At 36.7% G+C, this 22,582-nt stretch overlaps 1 protein-coding gene across 10 annotated transcripts in view; it reads right to left on the bottom strand.

The window, feature by feature from the left end:
• The window catches only part of LUC7L2 (LUC7 like 2, pre-mRNA splicing factor), a 60,196-nt gene extending 42,901 nt beyond the window's left edge, over nt 1-17,295 (bottom strand). The window contains exons 1-5 of one of the 10 annotated variants that reach the window (XM_019653255.1): nt 16,818-16,906; nt 13,682-13,765; nt 3,787-3,857; nt 2,670-2,743; nt 2,074-2,168 (exon numbers count right to left, since the gene is read on the bottom strand). In XM_019653255.1, the coding sequence (XP_019508800.1) occupies nt 2,074-2,168; nt 2,670-2,743; nt 3,787-3,857; nt 13,682-13,699 (258 nt within the window). In that variant the 5' untranslated portion in view covers nt 13,700-13,765; nt 16,818-16,906. Of the gene's footprint in view, nt 1-2,073; nt 2,169-2,665; nt 2,744-3,786; nt 3,858-6,620; nt 7,940-10,912; nt 10,935-13,488; nt 13,658-13,681; nt 13,768-16,817 lie in introns of those variants that run through there. The other 9 variants (XM_019653253.1, XM_019653258.1, XM_019653254.1 and 6 more) reach the window with 9 other exon arrangements.
• Nucleotides 17,296-22,582: the final 5,287 nt, after the last annotated feature.

The following is a 22,582-nucleotide window of genomic DNA, read 5'->3' as shown; positions in this document are numbered from 1 at the left end:
TTTCAGTAATACAGGTAATGAGAAAGTCACACAATGGATAGTTTTAAGTTCTCAAGAATACCACTCTATGACAACTCTGGAGTCTCAAAGAGCCCTATAGCCAGTCCTTAAAACTGATTAAATTTTGAGAGGTTCACAGCTACTAAACCCCATCCTGACATAAGACAATCTCTTCTCTATTAGAATGATAAAAGGGAGATATTTCTCTTAGAGTTTCCCTGGCTAGTGCCTTTAGATGGGTTATCTTAAACTGTTTCTTGTATAATCTAGCAACAATTTTAAGCCTCATTAAATTCTGTACCTTGAGAAAAATGTTACCAAGTCAGATAGCATTTTTCTATCCACAATTTTGAGATGCGTATTTCAGAGATGTTAAAATTTGAAAAAATGTGCATCTTATAAACCCACCAGCAAGAATTTTACAAGGCAAGTCCAAGACCAATCACTCACCATTTTTATTTAACATGATGAAAAAAGTTAGTATTCCCTACAGAATGGAAAACATATTGAATAAGACTATAACTCAGAAAATTTGTGTTTGGTCCCAGTTTTACTTTAAATCAATACAACTGAATGATTTTGAAAAAGTCACTATCATTAGGGCTAATTGTGAATCATAACGCCTCATAGAATTGTTTTATGAAATAAATGAGTATAACTGGCATTATCTGCATCGTACAATGTGAAGCTCAATTGTGACGTCAGAGTTCCATTACTAATGCCAAACCTGAAGAATATAACAATATGTTAAAGTCTTGCTATGGCTGGTTTTTAAATATCAAAAAAAAAGGAAAAAACGAAATTCTGCCATTTTGTTAAATTTTGTTCTCAAAATTTATTTGAAGTGATCATTTAGCCATCAAATAAAATGAACTGTTAAATACAGAGAATCAAAGTATACTACAGATAATTACAAATTTTATAGATTTCAACTGTATTATATATATAGCACAGAGGAAAATACTTTAATTATGAAAATTCTAGAAAGTAGATATGAAGGTTAATTATCTGTCATAGTTCTAATTCAAGTGCTCAGAAATAGGGTTTCTTCCCTTGTAGTAGCATACTTTTTACAAATATAGTATTGTATTTTTAATGTAGGCTCTTTTTTCTTTTTAACATAATATTGTTTCAACCGTTTTCCCTACTGGAAAAAGTCAGAGGTGTTTCCTATACTGTATTGTATATGCCTTGATACCTATCTGTTTGGGGCATTTAACTCTTTCTACCAAGAAGAAACCACTAATTTAGACATCTGTACGAGTAAGGAACTTAATGCTTCTGAAAATGGAAGTCGAAAATCTTCACTTTGATCATTTCTGGTAAGTGAGAAATAAAGTCAGCTAAACGTTTAGCCCCTACTAGCCCTCCTCTGCCATCATATGCAGCCCATGAAGGGGAGCTCCTGCATGGTGATGATTTCAACCAAATCCAAACCAAAGGGATCAAATCCTTTGTTCCATTTAAGTAGGTCCATCATCATGTGGTTTATTTTCCAAACTAAAATGATATTCTAAGATCAACCTACACCACTAGACACAGCACCTAAATTAAGTGAGCTTTATATTATTAGGAGTCAGCAATATAAATGAATTTTAAGTGACAACACTACTGGCAAATTAAGCTGTGTGAATTTAAGTATTTACTAACATATTTTCCCTACAATGATTTCCACAATGTAAATGTGACCCATCTTAAATGTATGGTGTTTTGGAAAAAGTTTACTCTGCTCAACAGTAAATAAAACTATTTTTAAATCATTTACATTATTTCTGAACTAAAAGTACAACTGCTATATAACAGAACTGTGTCTATAATCCAAATAAGAAATTTTTTTAATTGCTCTGAACAACAGAAAAAATTATAAAGCAAGGCATAGCAACTACTTTTGTGAGGAATCTCATTTTTGTGGATTTCAATCAACTTAAGTAAATACACAATATAAGGGATGCAAATCCCTCCTCTACAGTTCAAAAAAATTGCATAATAACTTCACAAGAAATTAAGACTTTATCAAGTGCTTCATTTTTATAGTATGCTCATAATCAAATAATCAATTTAATAAATACGTACAGTCCCAGAGAGGACATCATGGGGGCAACAGTTGAGAAGGTGACTCTTGCATACTCTGTCATCACTGAATTTGATTCGTTGACGAGTGGTATCTCCTGTAATATAGGAAAGTTAATAACACTCAAGGTTAGACAACAACTGGAAAATGTTTATTTCCTGAGAGACCTACTACCACTAGCTTTTTATGTGTGCTTACACACACACACATTTATAAATCAGCTCAAGAGGGATTAGTTTTTTATACATTATCTTACAGAAAAACTATTTTAGACAACATGCAGTTGCAGTATGTGTACTGCATATGTAATTCAAATAGTCAAAGTGGGAAAGCAATGCATTCTGTTAAAAAGAATAATTCAGAAAAGCATAGAATTTAGAGCAGGAATGGACCATAATGATTACCGAGTCCAACTCCTTCACCTTGCAGATGAGGAAACTGAGGCCTGGAGAGGTTAAGCGACTTGTAGCAGACCCACTAGGAGAATTTCTACTGGTTTACAACGTTCCCTACTTGATACTAAGCACTGATTTATTTCATAATTATTTATATTAATTGAAAAACATAAAAAGTAATCTTGCAAACATTGCATACACACTGCGAATCCCCACTGAACCCCAGACGCCATTTCTTCCACTATTTTGTTCCAGCTGAAGTGTATCCCTTTTGCTGCTGGGAGGAGTTAGAGAGGGTAGAATAACGTGTTTAAGAGCGTACAAACCTGGAAGAAGGACTTACACACCAGTCAAACAAAGGCACATTGCCTAAATGAAACGTTAACTGTAATGCCTCCAAAGGTCCCATCCCTCTAAGTTTTATGTAGCCTGGGCTAGATATGGCCAAACTGGGCTAGATATGGTACATTTAAATTCATTCTATCTTTTTATAACACAATGCACCTCCTAAGCAAGAGAAGCATCCAACCTGCTAAACAAATGTGCCTATCTAACGCAAAACAAGAAAGAATCTAAGAAAAAGAAAGGTAACTAGCTCTAATAATAAAATATAGATGTTAGTTACAATTTTTTTGCTTAGAATCTCTTTGGGGAAAAAAAGGAAAAACTCTTAAGGACGTTTCCTCTATGTAGAGTGATAAGCCCTAAGAAATGTAGGTGGTTTTTTTTAGCCTTAAATTGATATCATCACTGATGAATGAAAACCTACTGGTGAATTACTGAAGCGAGAACTGTTGGTACCAAAAATAGACTGTAAATACCACTGTACTTCACATGACGCCTGGAGCACTCCAAGAACTTTCATCTAGGAAGTGATTCAATTATTTGAATTAGTTTGATTTTCACATGTGAATTACAGAAAGGTTAAGAACTTTACCCCTTTAACATGGTCTCATTTTGAAGAGCTTAACTCAAACTCAACTAAATACTGTCATTTTTAGGTGGGGTAAGATTTTGTTCAAATTGTTTTAACTTGGTTAAACAGAATTAAAGAACATTCTGATTTGCAACCAGGGTATATAAAAAAAATTTTAAAGTGATTTGGAGCTAAAATGATAGCTTCAGAGCAGTTCAACAATAGGTTTTCTAGAGACTAGTCTCTAAGTAGGTTATTTTTGACACCACAATTTGGAATAATTCATTTAGTGTTCACGCCTGCTACTATAATAAAGGTTATTTTGATGATCCTTTTTTCCTTTTAAACACAACTGCTTTTGTTCCACATTCATTAACACATCTGAAAAGTTAGCAGTAACTCACGGCTCGGCGAATGCGGGGCCTTTCTGACACTCCCTTGCAGATTGAAGTAGGCAGGCATAGATACATTGAACCTTTACAAATAAAACAAGGGGCCAGATTGTTCAGTTTGTATGGAATAGACTCTGCCAGCAATTTCAATACAGCATCTAGAAGTACATGTTGACTGTAAAGATTCTTGTATATGAAAACAAAAGTGAACAAAATCAGGGTGTTTTAGTTTTTTAACTATTGACTTAATGTGTTAACTCGAAAAGAATATGACTGACCAGAGGTAAAAGTCCAAGGCTAGAGCTCTGGAATAGTGGTTCTTGGGCCAACTGAGGTTTTAAAAATGAATTTTTAAAAATATATATTTCATTGAGACTTTGATGAGGGCCTTAAACTCATGTTATAATGGTAGGTATTATGATAAGCTCACACCAGAATGACAATGCTATATTAGAGGCTTTTTGCTTCCTAACATGTAAAAAAAAAAAGTTTTATTTTAAATCTGTATCCAAATTATACTAAGAAATTTAAAGATAATATAAATTATTTAAGTAGAGAAAAAAAAAATCTTCCATATCTAGGGATTTCCCTGCTACAAGTACCTAAGCTTTTCAGTAATGCCACACCAGTATCGTTTCAGTGTTTTGTCAAACTACTAATGGCTCAAGATTATAAGTCAGGCCTTAGAATAAGATCAAGATTCACAGAAATTTTACTAATCAAACATTTCATGAAGTAGAGTGACTGTTTTTGTTTCAGGAATCCCATTAAATCTAATATTAAGATACATGTGCCCTGAAGACACACTGTCAGATAAAATATGAACAATTCCAAATATGAATTCAGCAAACATTATCCCTGACGAGCTTTAAAAAAATCAGTTTCTGTAAGTGCCAGAACGCATTTTAAAACAAGTTCTCACTGCACATAAGTGGTGGCTCTCTACACATTTGATAACTGCAGTAAACAATATACACAGCTATCAAATATCAGCCTATATATTATAGAAACTTTTAAAATAGTGAAATAATAAAGCTCTTAATTTGAGATACAGAAATACCCTGAGAGAGTAGTAACTGAGTATCTGTTTATTGATATTTTTAAAGTTTTACTTACGAGATTTTAACATTTCAAGTAATTTGGCTACATTACCATTCCACGTAGTATTTAATAAATTTGGGCTTACGCCATAAACGTATAATTTGGCTAAACCAACAAAGAATTTTAAAATAAAAATACTGGTAATTTTGGTTTCTTTCAAGACATCTGGCCCAAACCATGTTTTTCAAAAGAAACTAGGTAAAACAGTACCCATTTGTAAAAAAAAAAAAAAAAAAAAAAAAGGTGGGGGGACACAACAATTAATAGGGAGCAAATATAAACCAAATCTCCTTATAATACAAAGAATTATTTTATGAATTCAGTGTACTTATCTTTGGGTTTTCTGGATGTAAAGTCATATAAAAATAACAAGGAAAAAACAATTGCCCTGTTACACTAACATTGGATTCAAATGATAGAATCAAACCTATTAGTGAACACATCTTCTGTGCTAGGCAATGGGGTTACAAAGAGGTATAGAAGACAAGCTCTACGCTATAAAGAGCTCATGATTTTGCTACAGAAACAGGACATTCAAATGAAGTAACAAGTAATAAATAATATCAGGTAGCATGATCCAAGTGCCAAATGAATGTTTGAAATAGTAGCACTTCAGGAATTCTAAGACTAGAATGACTACCAAGGGCTGGAGAGGTTAGAAAAGGCTTCAAAGTAAGACGTAGAAGCCAAATTTTGAAGGACAGATAGGACTGAGACCAAAAGAAAGAAGAGTATTCCAAATTGGAATAATTGGAGTAATATCTTTGACAAAGCTTACAGAGGCAGAAGGTTTGGGGAATAATAAGTAAATCATATTTGGCTTTGGCAAATGGCTTCCTGTAGGGGAATAGCCAAGTTGAGGCCAGAATATTTTTGGGGTAAAATCTGATTTCTTTAATAACTTTTTCATTTTTTCTTCAATCCAGGTTTTTAGTGTGTAAACAAAGTAAAAAAAAAAAGTTTAAAAATAATGGGGTGAAAATTAGGCCAAGTTATTTGAGTTAACAACAACAAAATGTCCTACCCATAAAAACAACGATGTCTCTCTGCCCTATAACCCTCCATAATAATTTCATTAGACTGTGTCTAACTACAATGCCAAGTCTTCAGAGTTAGAAACTTAATTTAGAACTTTGGCAAAGTGTTCATTTGAAAGCATTAAAATTTCTATTAATATTTCCTACCAAGCCACTAACTTCAGAGTAACAACTCTCTTAACCTGTCTTTTGTTCAACCCCTTCACAAGTTTCATGAATTATAACCTATATTTGGGAACACCTGAGTCACAGATATACAATAAGAACTATAATGCATATTTTTTGTCTCTTTCCTGATCTTTCAGCAATGTCACAGAGCCTAAGTTGGTACTGAGGCAGTTTCACTCAGGGAATATGAAAGACCACTCTAAAAAGAAGGTTCCTGGCCAAACTATACCCAAATACTGCTATTTTCAAAATCCCCTTCAATCTGTTGAGAGGGAAAAATAAGCCCACAGTAGTAAATCCCAACACTGCCATTTTATGGTCCTGTCTTTTCTGAAACTGACTTAGACTTAAATTGTAGTAACACTTAAAACGTAGCCTAGGTGGTATCTGACATAATTTTACATGGTGCATGCTATGTTCCCAATTTCCACCCCCTCCCCTCCAGTGCCACCCGCCCTCTCCCTCCCATACAAGTAAAAATTCAAATCAACTTTCACAGGTTTAGGTGCTATTTTAAAAAACATCAAAATTTTACTTTACCCATTCTCTCCGATGCTCCCTGTATTTTTTAAAGCTGTGAGTGGATGACCATGCTATGTGATCAACAACTGTGAAGGCTAAGCAAAAGTGAACTGAGTTTAGTATTATAATTCCAAAAGAACCTTAAAGTTTGTAATAGTTGACATATATAATGGTATGTAGAATCCTTATTTTACTGCATATTATCAGGCATCAATGGCAAGCAATTTATAAAAACAACTAATTAGTATTTCTTTTGTACAGAATTAGCTTACAGCTTAGCTTAGGAAAAACAGAGAGGAAAAAACTCCAAACAGAGAGGAGAAAACTCAACAGCACACAAAGCAAATGGAAGCTACCCCTAGTTTATAAATGGGGCCAGGAGAGGGAAAGCCCTCCCATATTCTCCAACATGACAATCAAAGCTGTCCCCACACGTACACTTGTGGGCCACATGTCACTGTTGGCTAGGGACAGGGTAGGCACAGTCCCTCTAAAAAAAAAAAACAACCACACGTCTTCAATGAAAGGAAAGTCAGAGCTAGAAAAAGATGGGTATAACTGAATGCTTAAAGCTTCTCATATCCCAGTGCCCCTGAATCCTCAAATGCAGAGAAATGTTCCACCCTCTTAATACCATTTCTTACAATATAAGCTACTGAGTCCACAAAATTAGGTGGGAACTATATAAAGAAAGACCCATGGCTTATTTCTAGTCTAGTACAGGGCAGAAAGAGACCTGCCCTGTCCTGTGCTAACTAGTAAACCCTTATGTCTTCATGTGGAACCAGGGTAAAGGCAAGTGACTGTTGCTGCACAGGGACTATTATACTAAAAAACCAATTTGATCACTTTTACACCCTCCTCAAAGTCCTCACCAACTCTACTAACTTCTCTCACCTACCTTTGTTGTTCCTTTAGAATTCAGTCTAAAACTCACCTATAGGAACCCTTTAGTAATTAACCTTTAAAAAAAAACAACTCATTACTCCATTTTCCCATAATACACTTAGTTAATTCACTGCATATTTATACAGTTCGAAGTATAGGATTTATTTATAAAAGAACTCACTACCATGTCTTAACATAATAGGATTATATATACTTTGAAAACATTTAAAATAACTTGATACATGTCAAACTTTTCAGGAATATATTCATTACATAAGGAAAGGGAAGTGTACTCAGCCAAAAATAACAGTGGGAAAAACCAGTTATGGCATTCTCCCTTACAAATGTAATTATCAAGTCACTTCTTTCTAACAGAACTTATAAAATCATACTACAGTAGCAGCTTTTCTTTCCCCCAGAAAGTGCAAAAATAAGGGTACTATACAGTTCAGTAAAGCTATCACTCTTAATACTTTATAGGTTCTATAGATTTATTATTAAAATAGATACTAATTAACACCCCCACCAAAATCTGCATGACAAGCCCAACATTTTAAAAATGCAATGCCCATTGCAAAAGAAATTTCCAGAACTTTTGCTGAATATGATTAAAGATTAATAATGCTAAAGTAATTTTTCAAAATCTACCAGCCTACTTGTCTATGAAAATCCATGTAACAAAATCATAAGGAACGAGACGTAGAAGGAGAAAAACCTTATGGGGTCTTTAAGAGCTAACAGAATGGCAATGGAAATGTGAGAACAGATACTAAAGTAGCTACACTGCAATGGCTCTATTCCACCCCTTGCCACAACCTATCTTCTCTCATACACAAGTAAAGCTTCTTGGCCACTCTAGGCCATCACATTTCTGGGGGAATACATGCTTTAGGAAATCTATCAATGTATTTGCCCTCTTCGATTTAAGAAATACATTAGAAAAGCTTGAATAATTAGTTACCTAAAAATTAAGTTCTAAAAGTGGATTAATTATATATAGAATTTGTTTTATGGATATATGTCATAAAGGAAAGTTAGTCCATTAAAAAGTTGCAGCCTGCTAAATTTTATATTTTGATACTTACTTGCAGAGCTGCAATTCTAATACAATAACATTGGTACTCTGGATATCTGGTACCTTCTATCATCCAGAACTTTCTATACACAAAATTAGAAGTAACGAAAGCTATCTCTGGCTATGAAGAAACAGCTGAAAAGAACCAAACAAAAAGTGATTGACTGGTTATCTATTAAAAAGACAAGTTCTCATTGGTTGGTGACAGCTACAAAGGCTAAGCAAAGGCTCCCCAAATCTAAAGTCAATGAAAAAATAAAAAGGAAAAAGAAATGAGAATAGCAAAGGACAGGAGTGACAGACAACTCAATGAGGAAGTTAAAATGAGAAACAGAGATCACCATGAAGGAGACTGAGCCTTACAATTACTGAAACACCACAGCAGAAAGACTGTGTCACACTGAATCCACACCAAACTCACAAGGACTGCCTCTGGGGAAAGGTCTGAGGCGGGCTAGGGGAGCATAAGGGACTTCATTTGGAATACTTGTTTTTTAATTGAGGGAAATACACAAAATAACATTTGTTCATTCTTATAGGTGTCTGATTGTCTTTGTATTTCTTAAACTTTTTTTTTCAAAATTAGACATCTATAATCAGTACCACAGAATTCATCACTTAAAAGTAAACACAACTGTTCATGAGTAAATTCTTCACTCCCCACTAGACTTTCAGTCCCTTTAGGATTGGAGTCCTATGTCACTTTATTGCACCATCAAAAGACAAGAGAAATAAATATGTCCATACTCTCTAAGAAAAGGAAAAAATAACTAAAGCAACTCAACAACCTGGGGATGTTCAGGAAAGTTAACATTCTATTCTATTAGTAATTACTATATCCTAAAGCACATCAGCCAATAAATAGACAGAAGGCCATGTATGGGAAAGTATTCCCTTTAATACTATGAGGCAAATTAAATAACACGGGAAGTTCTCAAAATACAAATATATGGTTTCTAGAATCTGAGGTGGATCAACTGTTTTTCTAGCAAGCATGCCCTGCTGTTCCTGGTCCATAAAGTAGAATCACAATCAGTTTCCACAGTTTCTAGTCCAGGGGTTATCTCTGACACGCAGCTTTTCTCACAACCAGGCACCTTTTCACAGTCCTACTATGGAACAGGCTGGTGAAATCCTCCAGAACTGCTACCACCAAGGCTAAATCACTAGTGGAGAGGTGAGAAATCAAGCTAAGGGGTAAGTGCACTCTAGAAGTCTAGTTGAACCTCTCTAGGGACCTCTCCATCTCACAGGTGTGTATTTCTGGCCAGTCATTTCTACTTTGGGGCTTTGGTATATACAGTTCAAGCAGCTTTCCTTTCACATGAATAACCAGTACAGTATTTTTCAAGTATGGGATTTGCACAAAGGATGATCTTAGATGTTATTTGATTTCACCAACATGACATTTTAAACACCGCTCAATCCCTTAATGGTGATTATTTATTATAAGTCAAGAAAAAAGTTTCCATTTGGCGCTTGGTATGTGTTTAATACATCTAACAAGTTCTGATTTTTAGCATAGGGTAAGTTCTGTTATAACACCATGTTGTTTTCATTATACTTATTTTTCTGGGGACACAAACTTTCATTTTAAAATTAACTTAAATTTTTAGAAAGCGAGTTGACATAAAGAATAAATATTAAATAGAAATGGTAAAAAATACTAAAGGTGATAAGTGTGGCTAACACTTGGGAAGCATCTAGAACAAGGCTTCACAAACTTTTAAAAAAATTTTAATCAAATTTCTGGGGGTGACTTTTAATGTGTATCAAAGTCATGTAGGCGGCTTCTTAAAACACAGATTGCTGCCCCATCCCCAGAATTTCTGTAGGCCTGGGGTAGGCCAAAGAATTTACTTTTTTTTTTTTTTTAATAATTTATATTTCTAACAATTTCCCAGGTGATGCTAAGGTTGCTGGTCTGGGGGTCACACTTCGAGACCCACTGGTCTAGAGCCAAACAGCAAACATTTTAAGCTTGCCAGTCATATTTCTGTGTTGCAACTACTCAACTCTGCTGTTTTAAGGCAGAGAGGCCATAGACAATATGTACACAAATGGGCATAGCTGTATTCCAATAAAACTTTATTTACCAAAAGCAGGTGGGCCATCATGCCAGCCCTGATCTAAAACATACCCTCAAGTAACTGAAAAGGGTATTGTATAAACTAATAGTTTACAGAATTCAGAAGCAGCTAAACAGCTAGGTATACAGTAGATACTATCCAAAAAAACATAACCTATTTTATTGAAAGGCAAAGCTTTGGAAAGTTTAACTCTGAAAGAAAAAACTGAGGTCTGTAGAAAACTGAGGTCTCAAGAAGATAAAAACAAAACAATTTACCATGCATTCAGGAGGAGACAGGACAAAAGACTCAGCAAGGGCAGCTGGTTAAATTCTTTTCATGTTGAATCACACAGGTCAAACATGATTGCAGATGGTTCACAACTAAATTAGAACGTATGGATCAATATCTAGTGTGGGTTTTTTTCTGAAAAAAGTGTTATAGACCTATTTCTCTAGCTCATGTTAAACAGCAAAATATGACATTTCTTCAGTTGACTGAGCTCTACATGTTATTTTATGATGGCTCTGACTTTTCAAAGTCATAAGTTATTCAGTTAAAACAAAAACATGAAGCTGTAGCCAATTTCAGAGTTTTCACCAACTACTTTTCTCGATAGCATCAATAATCTTACAAAATTGATGCCAGCGCATGAGAACTTAAACCAAAAAGGACAGAATGACTTTTCTGTAGGTACCGAATCCATAGGATTCCCATCAGAAACTTACCCTCTCTCTTGCTCCCTCATTCTTTCTCTAGCAAAATGTTCCAACTTTTTTCATTTTCTTAGTCTAAAATTTCTTAGTAATCTGATTAAGTTGGGTAGCAGAATCGCTTGTTTTCTTAAGCACTATACTAACAGCCTCGGGCTTTTAGGATTAAGTCCATTTCAATCACTTTCCTGGGATTCCATTGTTGAGGAGTATCTGCCTATCTTTGCAACCCCACTGGTTGCTTAAACGCTTAGCAGCTTCAAACTTGAATGTTTGTATGAACCCCCTGGTACTGAACACTACCTTACTCACTAAACCTGACCCTGATCCATGATAACCTACTTGATCTTGAGTTCCTGCTACCCATCTTGAACATGCAGCTCTCTACTATTTATGCTTATATGACATTTTACCCAAATCAAATCAAAGCATTTACTTGCTGCTTATAGAGCTTATGCAGTGATAGACGAAAATGATTTTTCTTTGGTTTCAATTTTTTTTAACCAAAGTCAAAGAATGTCTAAGAATCTTTAAGGCTTTCTTAAGGAAAGCTAAACAACTGTAGAGAATCCAAGGACAATGCAGGGTTACATGAAGTGATACTATTATTGTTTTCTGGGCTGTTCTGTAGATAGAAATATTCAGAATTCGAAAAGCAAAATAAGTTATAGTTTTGTTTTTAAAATGGATTCACTACGTGGTTGTTAATGAAGGTTTCAGTGTTCTGATATGCCTGGACCTCTGATTAAATCAAATATTTACTAAAGCTCTGTTTAACCTTGTTTAACTACTGTTCAACCTTGTGTTTGCTAAAATTCCTTATACTATTAAAGAATTTACAAATTCTAAAAATACCCCATTATTATTTTTAAAAAAAGTGTGCTTGTATATTAAAGGCTATGCCTCCTTCACTTAAAATGAACAATCCAAGTGGAACAGAAGAATGGCTTACAAGTGACCAAGAGATAAATATGGTTCATTATGTTAATGAAAGAAAATTAAAAGAAAATGCTCTCAATGTGGATGACAAGGAACACAGATCACAGTAAAGATGGTTTTATGAAGAAAATCCACTAAAGAAAACACTACTACAATCTTCTGAATCAATAATTTTGCAGAAGGCAGCAATGTCATGCTGTCCTATAGGTTCAGAGTTACGTGTCACTAATTTGTATTAGGAACAAGTAAATAATTTTCTGAACTGTATTTTCCTACACTGAGTATCCTTTTAATTTAACATCTCATAGACTACAACTACCGTACCATTTAACTGATCAGCAAAAATATTACATTCTAATTAATGTTACTCTATTAACTGAGGAAGTACATCATCATATGTTTTGGAAGATTATCATCAAAAAGAGCTAAATTATCTGAAAGCTTTAACTTGCCTAAACATTCCCTAACCACACTGGACAACTAATGATGCTATAAAATTCTATGCTATATTCTATATTCTATTAGTCTACAGTTGTTTTTGAGGGCAGATTGCCATTCTGGGCTGCTTTAACCTTTCAGAGATGGTCTCTGATAACATTTAAAGGTTATAGCAATTAAGAGGTATGGAATTCACAAAACTACCTTCTGTAACTTCCCTAGTTTCTAAACTGGGATATAATCTAAATCCACCCCGTCCATTTTGTTTAATTCCTATCCCTTGCACCCTGCCAGGCCTGTCTGGGGTTAGAACCAGAGACTTAATCATAACCAAACTGTATTTGTTGGAAAAAGGGCTTTAGCTAAGGGACATCCTTGCAATTAACCCAACTCAGCACAAAAGATTATAGTCTGCAAGGATACTGAGTTCCTCCAAGTGTCACATAGACAAATCTCACACTGCTGCTTAAATATTCCTGTGTTGCTACTTCCTGCTTTCAAATGGACTATGTTCTGGGAAAACAAATTATCCCTCTCCCTTCTTTTAATGCTAATAACTAAAACAAAAAGGGATTTATAAAATTTAACATATCTTAAACTGCAGACAGATACTAATTTATATCTACTTATAGTTCCGCTCTTCTAAAAAACTTAAAATATACTTATTTTTCCAACATTTTTAAAGTATAACATAGGAAATTATTTGGTTTCCCATTTAACAAATTATAGATTTAACTTGAGGCAAAAAAGGTTAAGTGACTTACCCAAGGTTACAATTAGAGGTACAGCTGGGGCTAGAAACCAGGTCTCCTGAGTCTCAGCCCAGTGCTCTTTTCCTTAGCCCATGATGCCTTATTAGAAAAATCCAAATACAGTCAGACCCCCAGTTACATGGGTATGAGTTACACTGATTCACATATACAAACTTTATATAGTGTGACCAATGTTTCAACTCACGCGGTACCCTGCTTCCATTTATGCAGTATGCCAGGCATCGGCACGATTTTCAGTGGCACACAGGCGGTTGCCACCACCAGGGCCCTAGGCAAAATTGCAAAGAAGGCAAAGTTTGTCTTTGGCCCTCCCACCTCCCTTATGCATTCCTCTCCCACCTCCTGGTCATCCCCCTACCCAGCCTCCCAGCGCCATCATGCTGCCCTCTGGTTGTCCAAAGCCCCCCACTCCCACCACTCACCCGGGACTATCCTTTCTGGAACTGCCCAGTGATCCGAAATTACCTCTCCATTTCTCTGCCACTAAAATTCCTATTCCTGAGGATTTCAGTGGAATTTAGTTAATCTAAATAATTTAAGTAACTCAAAATAAGGTACATTTAACAGACTTAAATCTCCAAGGAGTTTAAAAAGGAGTTAATTAAAAGTTCTGATTTGGGGGAGAGGGAGTAGGAATAAATCTTTTATTGGGGCAGGGAGAGGCGAAAGGGAAGCAAGGTTTTCCCAGTGCCCTGGGCCTCCTGGGCCATTTCGGGGTCCCTAACAGAAAGGACACTAAGAGTTGAGGGGCTTATTGCCACCATGAGTCCCACTATCCTAGAAGACAGTGGTTGCTTTACAGTTAGTCTCTAGGGTTAAAAGTAAAAAAATAAAAAATAAAAAAATGGACAGGGCTGCCTCAAATACCTCCTACCTACCTTTTCCATCTCTCTCCTACCTCTTGGATCCCCAATTCCACCTCCTAGTGCCAAGGACACAAAACAGCATTCCCTGTAAACTGTTCCTGGGTCCAATACAAAGCTTCCCATTACATGGTTTCAAGTTACATGGTGTTATTGAGGAACGTATCCATGTTCCCCTATCCCTGGATAACTTGAAGTTGACAGTATGCTAAAAAAGAACAATCCTAATTATTTAAAGGTCCTGAATCATAAAATGAAATATGTAAACTCATTAACTATCTCATAAGAAGGAAAAGAATGTTCTGATCATTATCTTGTACACATAAAAGAACTAACATGGATATCTAAAAAAAAACATTCAATTCTTTTCCTTGAAAGTAGTATGTTTCTTACTTCTGGCCCAACACAGCAGTGAAAATCCAGTCTTTTCAGCTAAATAATATTGTGGACTTGTAAACATGAATTCATTGGTAAATCCTCTTATTCTGGAGGCAAAAAAGATCCCATAATAGACACACAAAAAATATAAATTTATCTGTATACAAAACAGAATGGATTTTAAGAAATCCATGTTCCGCTGACTACACACACAGGAATATGTATATATTATATATATATACACACATATATATACATATACACACATATATATACATATTGCGGAGCTCAATCTAACATATTAGGTAATATATACCTAATATTATACCTATGTAATACCTAATATTACCTAAATATTAGATTGAGCTCTGCAATACTAGATTAGCTACCTGCCTAGTTCAGAAATTTATCAGGTGATAGTAGTGTACTTTGATCCAACTACCCTCCCAGCAAAATGAGGAAATTCAATCCATGCAGAAGGTACCATAAATGGTATCCATCTAGGATTGAAAGGATCATGTAAAGCAAATCTTTATTTAATGATTTCTATAATTTTATTACAAAGATTAGTTATTCTGTCAACTAAAATCCTGGATTAAGCCCCTTCCCAATACTGTCTTCATAACGTAAAAGGAGCAATGTTAAGACATGCTGCATATATAAAATGACCATTCTTATCTAAAAGTGAAAAATGATAACAGGTAAGTTTCTCCAGTGGCATTTTTAATTAATGTTAACTTTCAAGGGTTTACTGCACAAATAAAATTAATTTCCTTCCCATCCTTCCCCTCGTCTCTAGACAACCACAAGTAGGTTTGCCATCTACACCTTTGTCTATGTGTTCTGCAAAGAAAAGTTCCCAATACGGGTTTTTATTAAAACTTAACTGTGAATACTGAAAAACCATTCTAAATATGCATTGCCAAAAATATTTGAAATCAATAAATTTTTAAAAATCTACTCACATATTTTGCTGCAAAGCACTCAAGAAAATTATAAGAGCGACTGTTAAAAATTTTAAAGTGTGCCTTTTCGCTTATGTCAAACAGTTTAAATTACTTATTAAAAAAGCATTTCTTTAATGGCTAAGAAACTTTGCCTGAACAAGCAACATATAAACAAGCGTTTTAATTTGTTTTTAAGAAAGTATTCAACTACACCTTTCCTCCATATGAGCATGGATTTGAGCTGAATTTTTTAAAGTACATTACTAATTATCATCGACAAAAAAGCAACAGCATTTCATCTTTTTATTTAGAAATTCTCTTTATGGTAAAAGGTATCCAGTAATTAGTGGTTTTCTATACAAATTCTAACCTAAGTACCTAAAAGAATCGTTGTTTCCCTCAATTCTACTTCACTGGGCACATTTTCAAAATGGTTCTATTTGGGGCACATGCAAGATTTGTCAATATTTACTGAACAAAGCCTGTATTAAATTGTCTAACAAAATGGAGGTCTCTCGGAAAAAACAGGCCATAACATTTTTTTCACAAAATGGGGCCAAACACACCCACTTCAAGAAACCATGGTTTGGGTCAGATTTTTCCATAAGAATGGTTGTTTCTATGGGGATCGCGAGTGCATTTCTGGGACTGGGTTCATAGTAAAGGTTTTCTCCGGACCCAGATAAGGGGGCGGGGGCAGTTCTCTCTGGATACTCTGAAGGGCGGCGGCGAGGGAAGATCCCCAAGCTCTGGGTTAGGGATTAGTTCAGGGGGCGGAGGCTCTAGCTGTCCGCAGGTACCTATTCGGCCACAAAACTGGCCGTCCGACTACGAAAGAGAGACGTGGGCTCTCCCGTCCCAGCCAAGTCAACACTGAATGCTCAAACTCTCTTTTCAGTCTCCAGGCCCCGCCTGGCCCCATTGGCAGCAGTTCCCGCCAATCCGCTCGGTCACCGCCCCCCCAGGACGCTTGCCCAGCCCTGATTGGATGGGACGGGAGCCTGGCCCTCGTGTTACCAATCTGGGAGCCCCTTACTCAGCCACACACACAAGCCCAGGTGCGCCCGCGGAGCCCCTTCTCCTCGCCTTCCCCATCCCCTCCCCCACCCCCAGGGCGCTGGCAGAGACTTACCGTCCCGGGAGGTGCCCATCAACTGGTCCAGCATTGCGCGCATCTGGGCCTGCGCCGACATGGCGGCGTAGCGGGCAGGCGGACAGGTGGGGGTGGGGCGCAGACCGGGCCCTTTCGGGCAGGGGGGGACAAGGGGAAGGGCTGGGGGAAGGTGAGACGCAGTCTCGGTTGCCGCTGCCGCCTCGAGGCGTGCGGAAAAGGAGCCGGAGGGGTTGCAGGAGAGTCCGGGCTGCGCTCCTGACGACGAGGCGTACGTGGAAGGCAGCAGCCCCCGAAAACCCTCGTTCCCTCACTGTCCGTCCGGTTCCTGGGACAGAGGCGATACAGGCTAAGCGGGCTCTCGCCTCCAACACCGCCACCCGCCAGAAGCCGTCAGCCCCCCCCTCTAAGCTCTGACGCCGCTCGCCACCGCCGTCGCCGCGACGTGAGCGCGCACGCTTCTCGCGTTTAGTCGTTTCCCGCGGGGGCTCCACCAACTGGCGTCCAACTGTATTTGCTCCGCCCGCCCCGCCCGGGAGGGGTTCCACCCTAACGGCTCTCAGGCGCGTGCACGCGAGTTCTCCTTCCCTTCCCCTCCCCCGCCCTCTCCACGATCTCGCGAGACTCTGGTGCCTTAACCGACCCTCGAGCCGGGTCCGCCGGAGGCTCGAAACCTCGAGTTCCCGGCTGTAGGCTGGATAGGGCCGCGGCGCGCAATGTGCTAACGAACCAGACCCAAGTTAGCAAGTGTGCCTGAGGGTTCGCCCGAGTCGTACGTAGAGACCAGATCGTTCCGTCCAACCGAGGTTAGCAGTCTTAGTAGCTGATAGGGGCGTATTCCTGACGAATACTCACTGACGATGAACTCGTTTCAGGGGCCCACCCCAAATCGTGTAGCCTCAACCTTCTTCTCACTGCTACCCTACCCTTTACAAAAAGATCTGACATCTGGGTAATTTTCCCTCACCTACATAGAGGCTTTAAACCCCCCGAACTGGGATAAGTCAAATTCAGGAAATACCCGCAATTAATACACTAGGAAACAGGCGATCTAACCATTCGGATTAATCATCATTACTTATAATAGCCGGAAGCTGTTAGTCTAAGTTAGGAACTATAAAGATTAAGCAGTATTCTGAGAAAGGAAAGGAGGTGATCTTGTGGAAAATTTCTTTTTTTCCTGTTTGAGACATAAATTTGAAGGATAAGGCCTTTTCAGTCAGTATCAGCAGCAACAGGAAAGCCTGTGGGTTTACAGCTTACCGTCATCCTGGATTCAAAACCTCGGTCGTCTGATTACTAACTGGAACCTTCAGCAATTTAATTCTTAATCTCATGTTTAATGGAAATAAAGAGATACCTTACTGCATTGTTGTGAGGACCAAACGAGCTAACAGAAAATGCCTAGCCCTGAGCCTCGCCCTGGTGTTTTACCTTTTTTTAAAAAAAAAATTCCGTACGATGATCATAGGTACTTCCTAGATACTTTGAAATAGTGGTAAAATTTTTTTCATTAAAATTTTAGATGCATCGCCTTGGAACTTTATTAGCAAGATCAATAAAAAATTAACACGAAATAGCAATCATTGTCCCTGGATCCTTTAAAATGCATATTGAGGCAACAAAAATTTTAGAATCGCATTGTCTTTAGTAACATAATAGTTTCTCTCCAGTTATTCAGATAATTAAAAAATCAAACATCTCCAGATACTAGGAATCATCCTTTGAAAACTTTTTACAATAAAAGAAAAATGTTTAAATTAATATGTCCTAGAGGGATGCACTATTATATATATAATATCCTTAGGAGGGAAATACATACACCAAAATGTTGAATAATTATGTTAGTGGAAAGATTTTAGTTCTTACCTTTCTATCTTTCTGTTTGGGTTTTTTTTGTATTTGTTTTTAATAGTCTGATATGCACTGTCTTTTAATTGAAACATTTAATTATTTCTATTCATGTAATTAATCACGTTTGGGTTTACAGCTCTTAGTTTTGTCTATTTGTCTCATCTGTCTTATGTTTAAATTTTCTCCCTGCCTTTTTGATCATTCCATTTCTTTACCCTTTCTAGCAGTTTGGAAGTTTTATTGTTTTTATTCTTTTAGTGGCTACCCTAGAAATCCTAATAGGCATTTTTAACATGTCAAAGTCTTATTTCATCAATACCTTTACACTTGCCCCAATTTAATCAATACCTTGACATTCCCCTCTGAAAAAAATAACACGAGGAACCTAGAAAACTCCATTTACCTTCTTCCCAAGTTATATGCTCTTGATCATGTGTTTTAGTTGTTTTTAAAACCAAGTTTCATATAATTGATGTTTCTTTACCACTTTCTTTGCTCTTCACTCCTTCTGGAATCTCTGCCTTTCCATTTGGGGTAATTTTCTTTTGTTTAAATTATAGGACAGGAGTCAGCAATTTCCAGTCCATAGGCCAAATCCAGCCTACTGCTTATTTTTGTGAATAGGTTCATTGGAATACTGCCAGGCTCATATAGTTGCTGTTGTCTATGGTTTCTTTTGCACTACAACAGCAGAGTTGAATGGCTGTGACAGAGACCACACTGTGGGACCCGCAAGACTGACATATTTACTATAAGGCTCTTCCCAGTTTGCCTATCCTGCTTCAGTTTGCTTTTGTGTTTCTGTTAGTGAGGAACGCTCCTATTTTTGTTGATCTGAAAAGATCTTTATTTTACCTTTCTTAATTCTAGGTGAATATTTTTATTGGGTATATAATTCTCATTTGGAAGTTATTTTCCTTCAACATATAGATTCTGTCTTTCCTGCTGCTTTTTTTTACCTTCTGTTTTTCCTAAGAAGTCACTTCTCTCATTCCTTTGACGATATTTGGCTGCTTTCAAATTTCTTTTTGCCTTTGGTTTTCTGCAATTTACTATGATGTGTCTGAGTATGGATTTATTTATTGTAGTTGGGATTCATTGAGCTTTTAGAATCTGTGAACTGACGTCTTTTAACAATTCAGGAAAGTGTTATTCTGATATTGTCTCTCACTCATCAAATCTGAACTTCTAACTAAATGTATATTAGTTCTCACTGTATCCTCTACCTCTCTTTACTCTTTGCATTTTCCACCTTGTCTTGCCAAGCTGCCTTTTGTTCTGACAAATTTTATAGTTCACTAATCTCCCTTCAGCTGTGAGTCTGCTGTTAAAATCCATAAAATTCTTTTTCCAGTTCTAGAATTTTTATTGTGTTCTTTTGTAAACTTATGTCATTTATATACTTTCTAGTTCCTTGATGAAATTCCCAAGTTTGGCTGTTCTTTGACCCTAGTTTTGTACTCCAAGTTACTAATTATACTATCTGAAGCTTTTTGTGGTTGTTTCTGTTGTCTGTTGTTTCTGCCAGTTTTTACTTATGGGGTGTTTTCTTATGTGTCTGGTTATCTTTGTGTGATGAACATGTATTTGTAAACTATGTATAGGGATTTTACATTTATATGTATATAATTTATACATGCTAGAAACTAGATAATTAAGAATAGGTGCAAGTAACATATATCTTTTTCTAGCATTCCAGAGCAGACAACTCTTCATTTTATAGCAATTTATAAACTAAAGATGGTAAATAATTAAAGACTATATAGCAAAATTTCATATTGCAGTTCTTGGGCATCTGTACATACCTACTATCAAATTTTATAAACATGGTTCCTGTTAATTTAAATGTAGATGTAAAAATTCAAATTCTGTGTAAATGACGTATCTCTTAGTTGGGTGAATTAAAAACTTACCTTACAAACAGAATGTGCCTTAGATTAGCTTGCCTTTAGTTCAAAACTACAGATTTCTTTTCCCCTCATATAATCCTAGCATGTGAACCTCTGATATTTATCATGTTCGTGTTTGTACACCTAACACTTACACAGACAAGGGACAAGCAAAGTACTAATAACTCAGTACCTTATAGCCAGATTATTAACCTCAAAATCGATGCTGAGCAAAAAAAGCCAACTCAAAAGAGTACATACTATGACTGCATTTGGATGAAATGAACAGAGCAAGCTAATCTATGGTGACAGTAAATAGGTCAGTGGTTGTCTGGGACAGGTATGGGGAAGGGGGATTGAGTGCAAAGGGGTACAAGAGAACTTTTGGGGGCAGTGAAAATGTTCTATAGCTTAATTGGGATGGTTATCACACATATTAATGATAAAGGTGCATTCCTTTATCATTATTCATTGACCTGTATACTTAAAAGAGGGTATATTTCGTATATGTAAATTATACCTCACTATAACTTATTTCGTAAGTTTAAAAAATGTAGAAAATGAAAATAATTTGTTCAATTCATTGAATATATTCATCCAATTCATTTGTGAAGAGGAACAAGAGAAACTTGTAGCTAACAAGGCATTTGAGTTCTAAGCAGAGTAGGTCGTTTTTAGAAAGAAGAGCCTTGATTGATGGGAAGTATATGCTAAGTGCTAATAGAATTCAGGGAGAGGAAGCAGTTGAAGGTAAAGGAAAGCAGGTAAGACACAGCAAAGTGAAGGGATGTGATAAAGCAGTTACCACATCAAAAATGAAGAGTAGTGAATTAACACAATGCCAAAACCTCTGATTCCCTAGTTCTGGGACCTTCCCAGTATAGAAAGATTACCGTTAAAACAGTTCCTGTTCCAGAAGCAATTCCTTCTATTTCTAACATTGAGTTCAGCTAATTCTTGATGGCAAGAATGTTAGTAAGAAGTATAGGTTGATTACATACAGAAATGGCCTGAGCGAGTTATTTAAACCATAAGAAATAATTTTTGTATACTTCAGAAGACTGGTGGCAATAGGGTTTAGAAAGATGGGTTCATGATAAAAGAATGAGTGTAGTAAAAAAATGAAAACGATTCTTTTTGTCAGGCACTCATGTACTGTGCAAATGTTTTATGCAAACGTTAGTCTCATTTATTTTAACGAACTTCTTAGCATTTCCAATTTCCAGAAGAGGGAACAAGCTCAAGTCAACTAGCCTGCCCAAGGTTACACAGCTGGTAAATTATGAAAGTGGGATTAAAATCTATCTAGATGAGTTCAAACCCATCATAAATATTTCTTACCCTGTTAGGCAATTCTGCCTCAAATACCTTTCTTTAAAAATGTTTTTATTGTGTATATATAGTATTGTAACAACAAAAGAAATAAAACCGCCAATTTTTACTAATCTTTTGCTTCCTTCTTTTTAGCAAAACTTAAGATAATAATATACCCATGTCTATGAAATAAAGCAGGGGTGGGGTGGGAGGAAGTATGTTAAACATTTCCAGTTTTTGATCTGTTTAATTGAATAAATTCTTGTTTGACCTCAGTACTAGTAATGTTAATATTTCAGGAAAGATGGTGTTTTGAGAAGCTTTATGAATAGTTCTGTTCAGACTATTCTCCTAGCAGGTAGAAGTTAACGGAGCCATGCATTCAAAACACTGATTGAATAATGAATGCTGTGTGAGTCACTGTGGAAGGTGCTTTGGATAAACGAGACATGATCCTTAACCTTAAGGATCTAGGGATAAAGAGGTTATAAGACATGTTTACAATTATATCAGAAGAAACTGACATATACCACAAAGGGGACACAGATAAAGAACTGTTGGGGGCCGGCCGAGTGGCACGATGGTTAAGAACTCGCTTGGGACACCAGAGGGCCCCGGTTCGGATCCCACATATGAGGGCCAGTGACACTGCCCTCCACAGCTAAGATGCTGAACAACAGCTCGACCTGGAGCTGGGCTGCTGTGAGTCGCCGGTGACGGCGTAGGCTG

Source organism: Hipposideros armiger, unplaced genomic scaffold, assembly GCF_001890085.2.
Source record: "Hipposideros armiger isolate ML-2016 unplaced genomic scaffold, ASM189008v1 scaffold_201, whole genome shotgun sequence".
Taxonomy (NCBI): Eukaryota; Metazoa; Chordata; class Mammalia; order Chiroptera; family Hipposideridae; genus Hipposideros; species Hipposideros armiger.
Note: the sequence above shows the minus strand (reverse complement) of the source record. Positions and strands in the feature narration are given on the sequence as shown.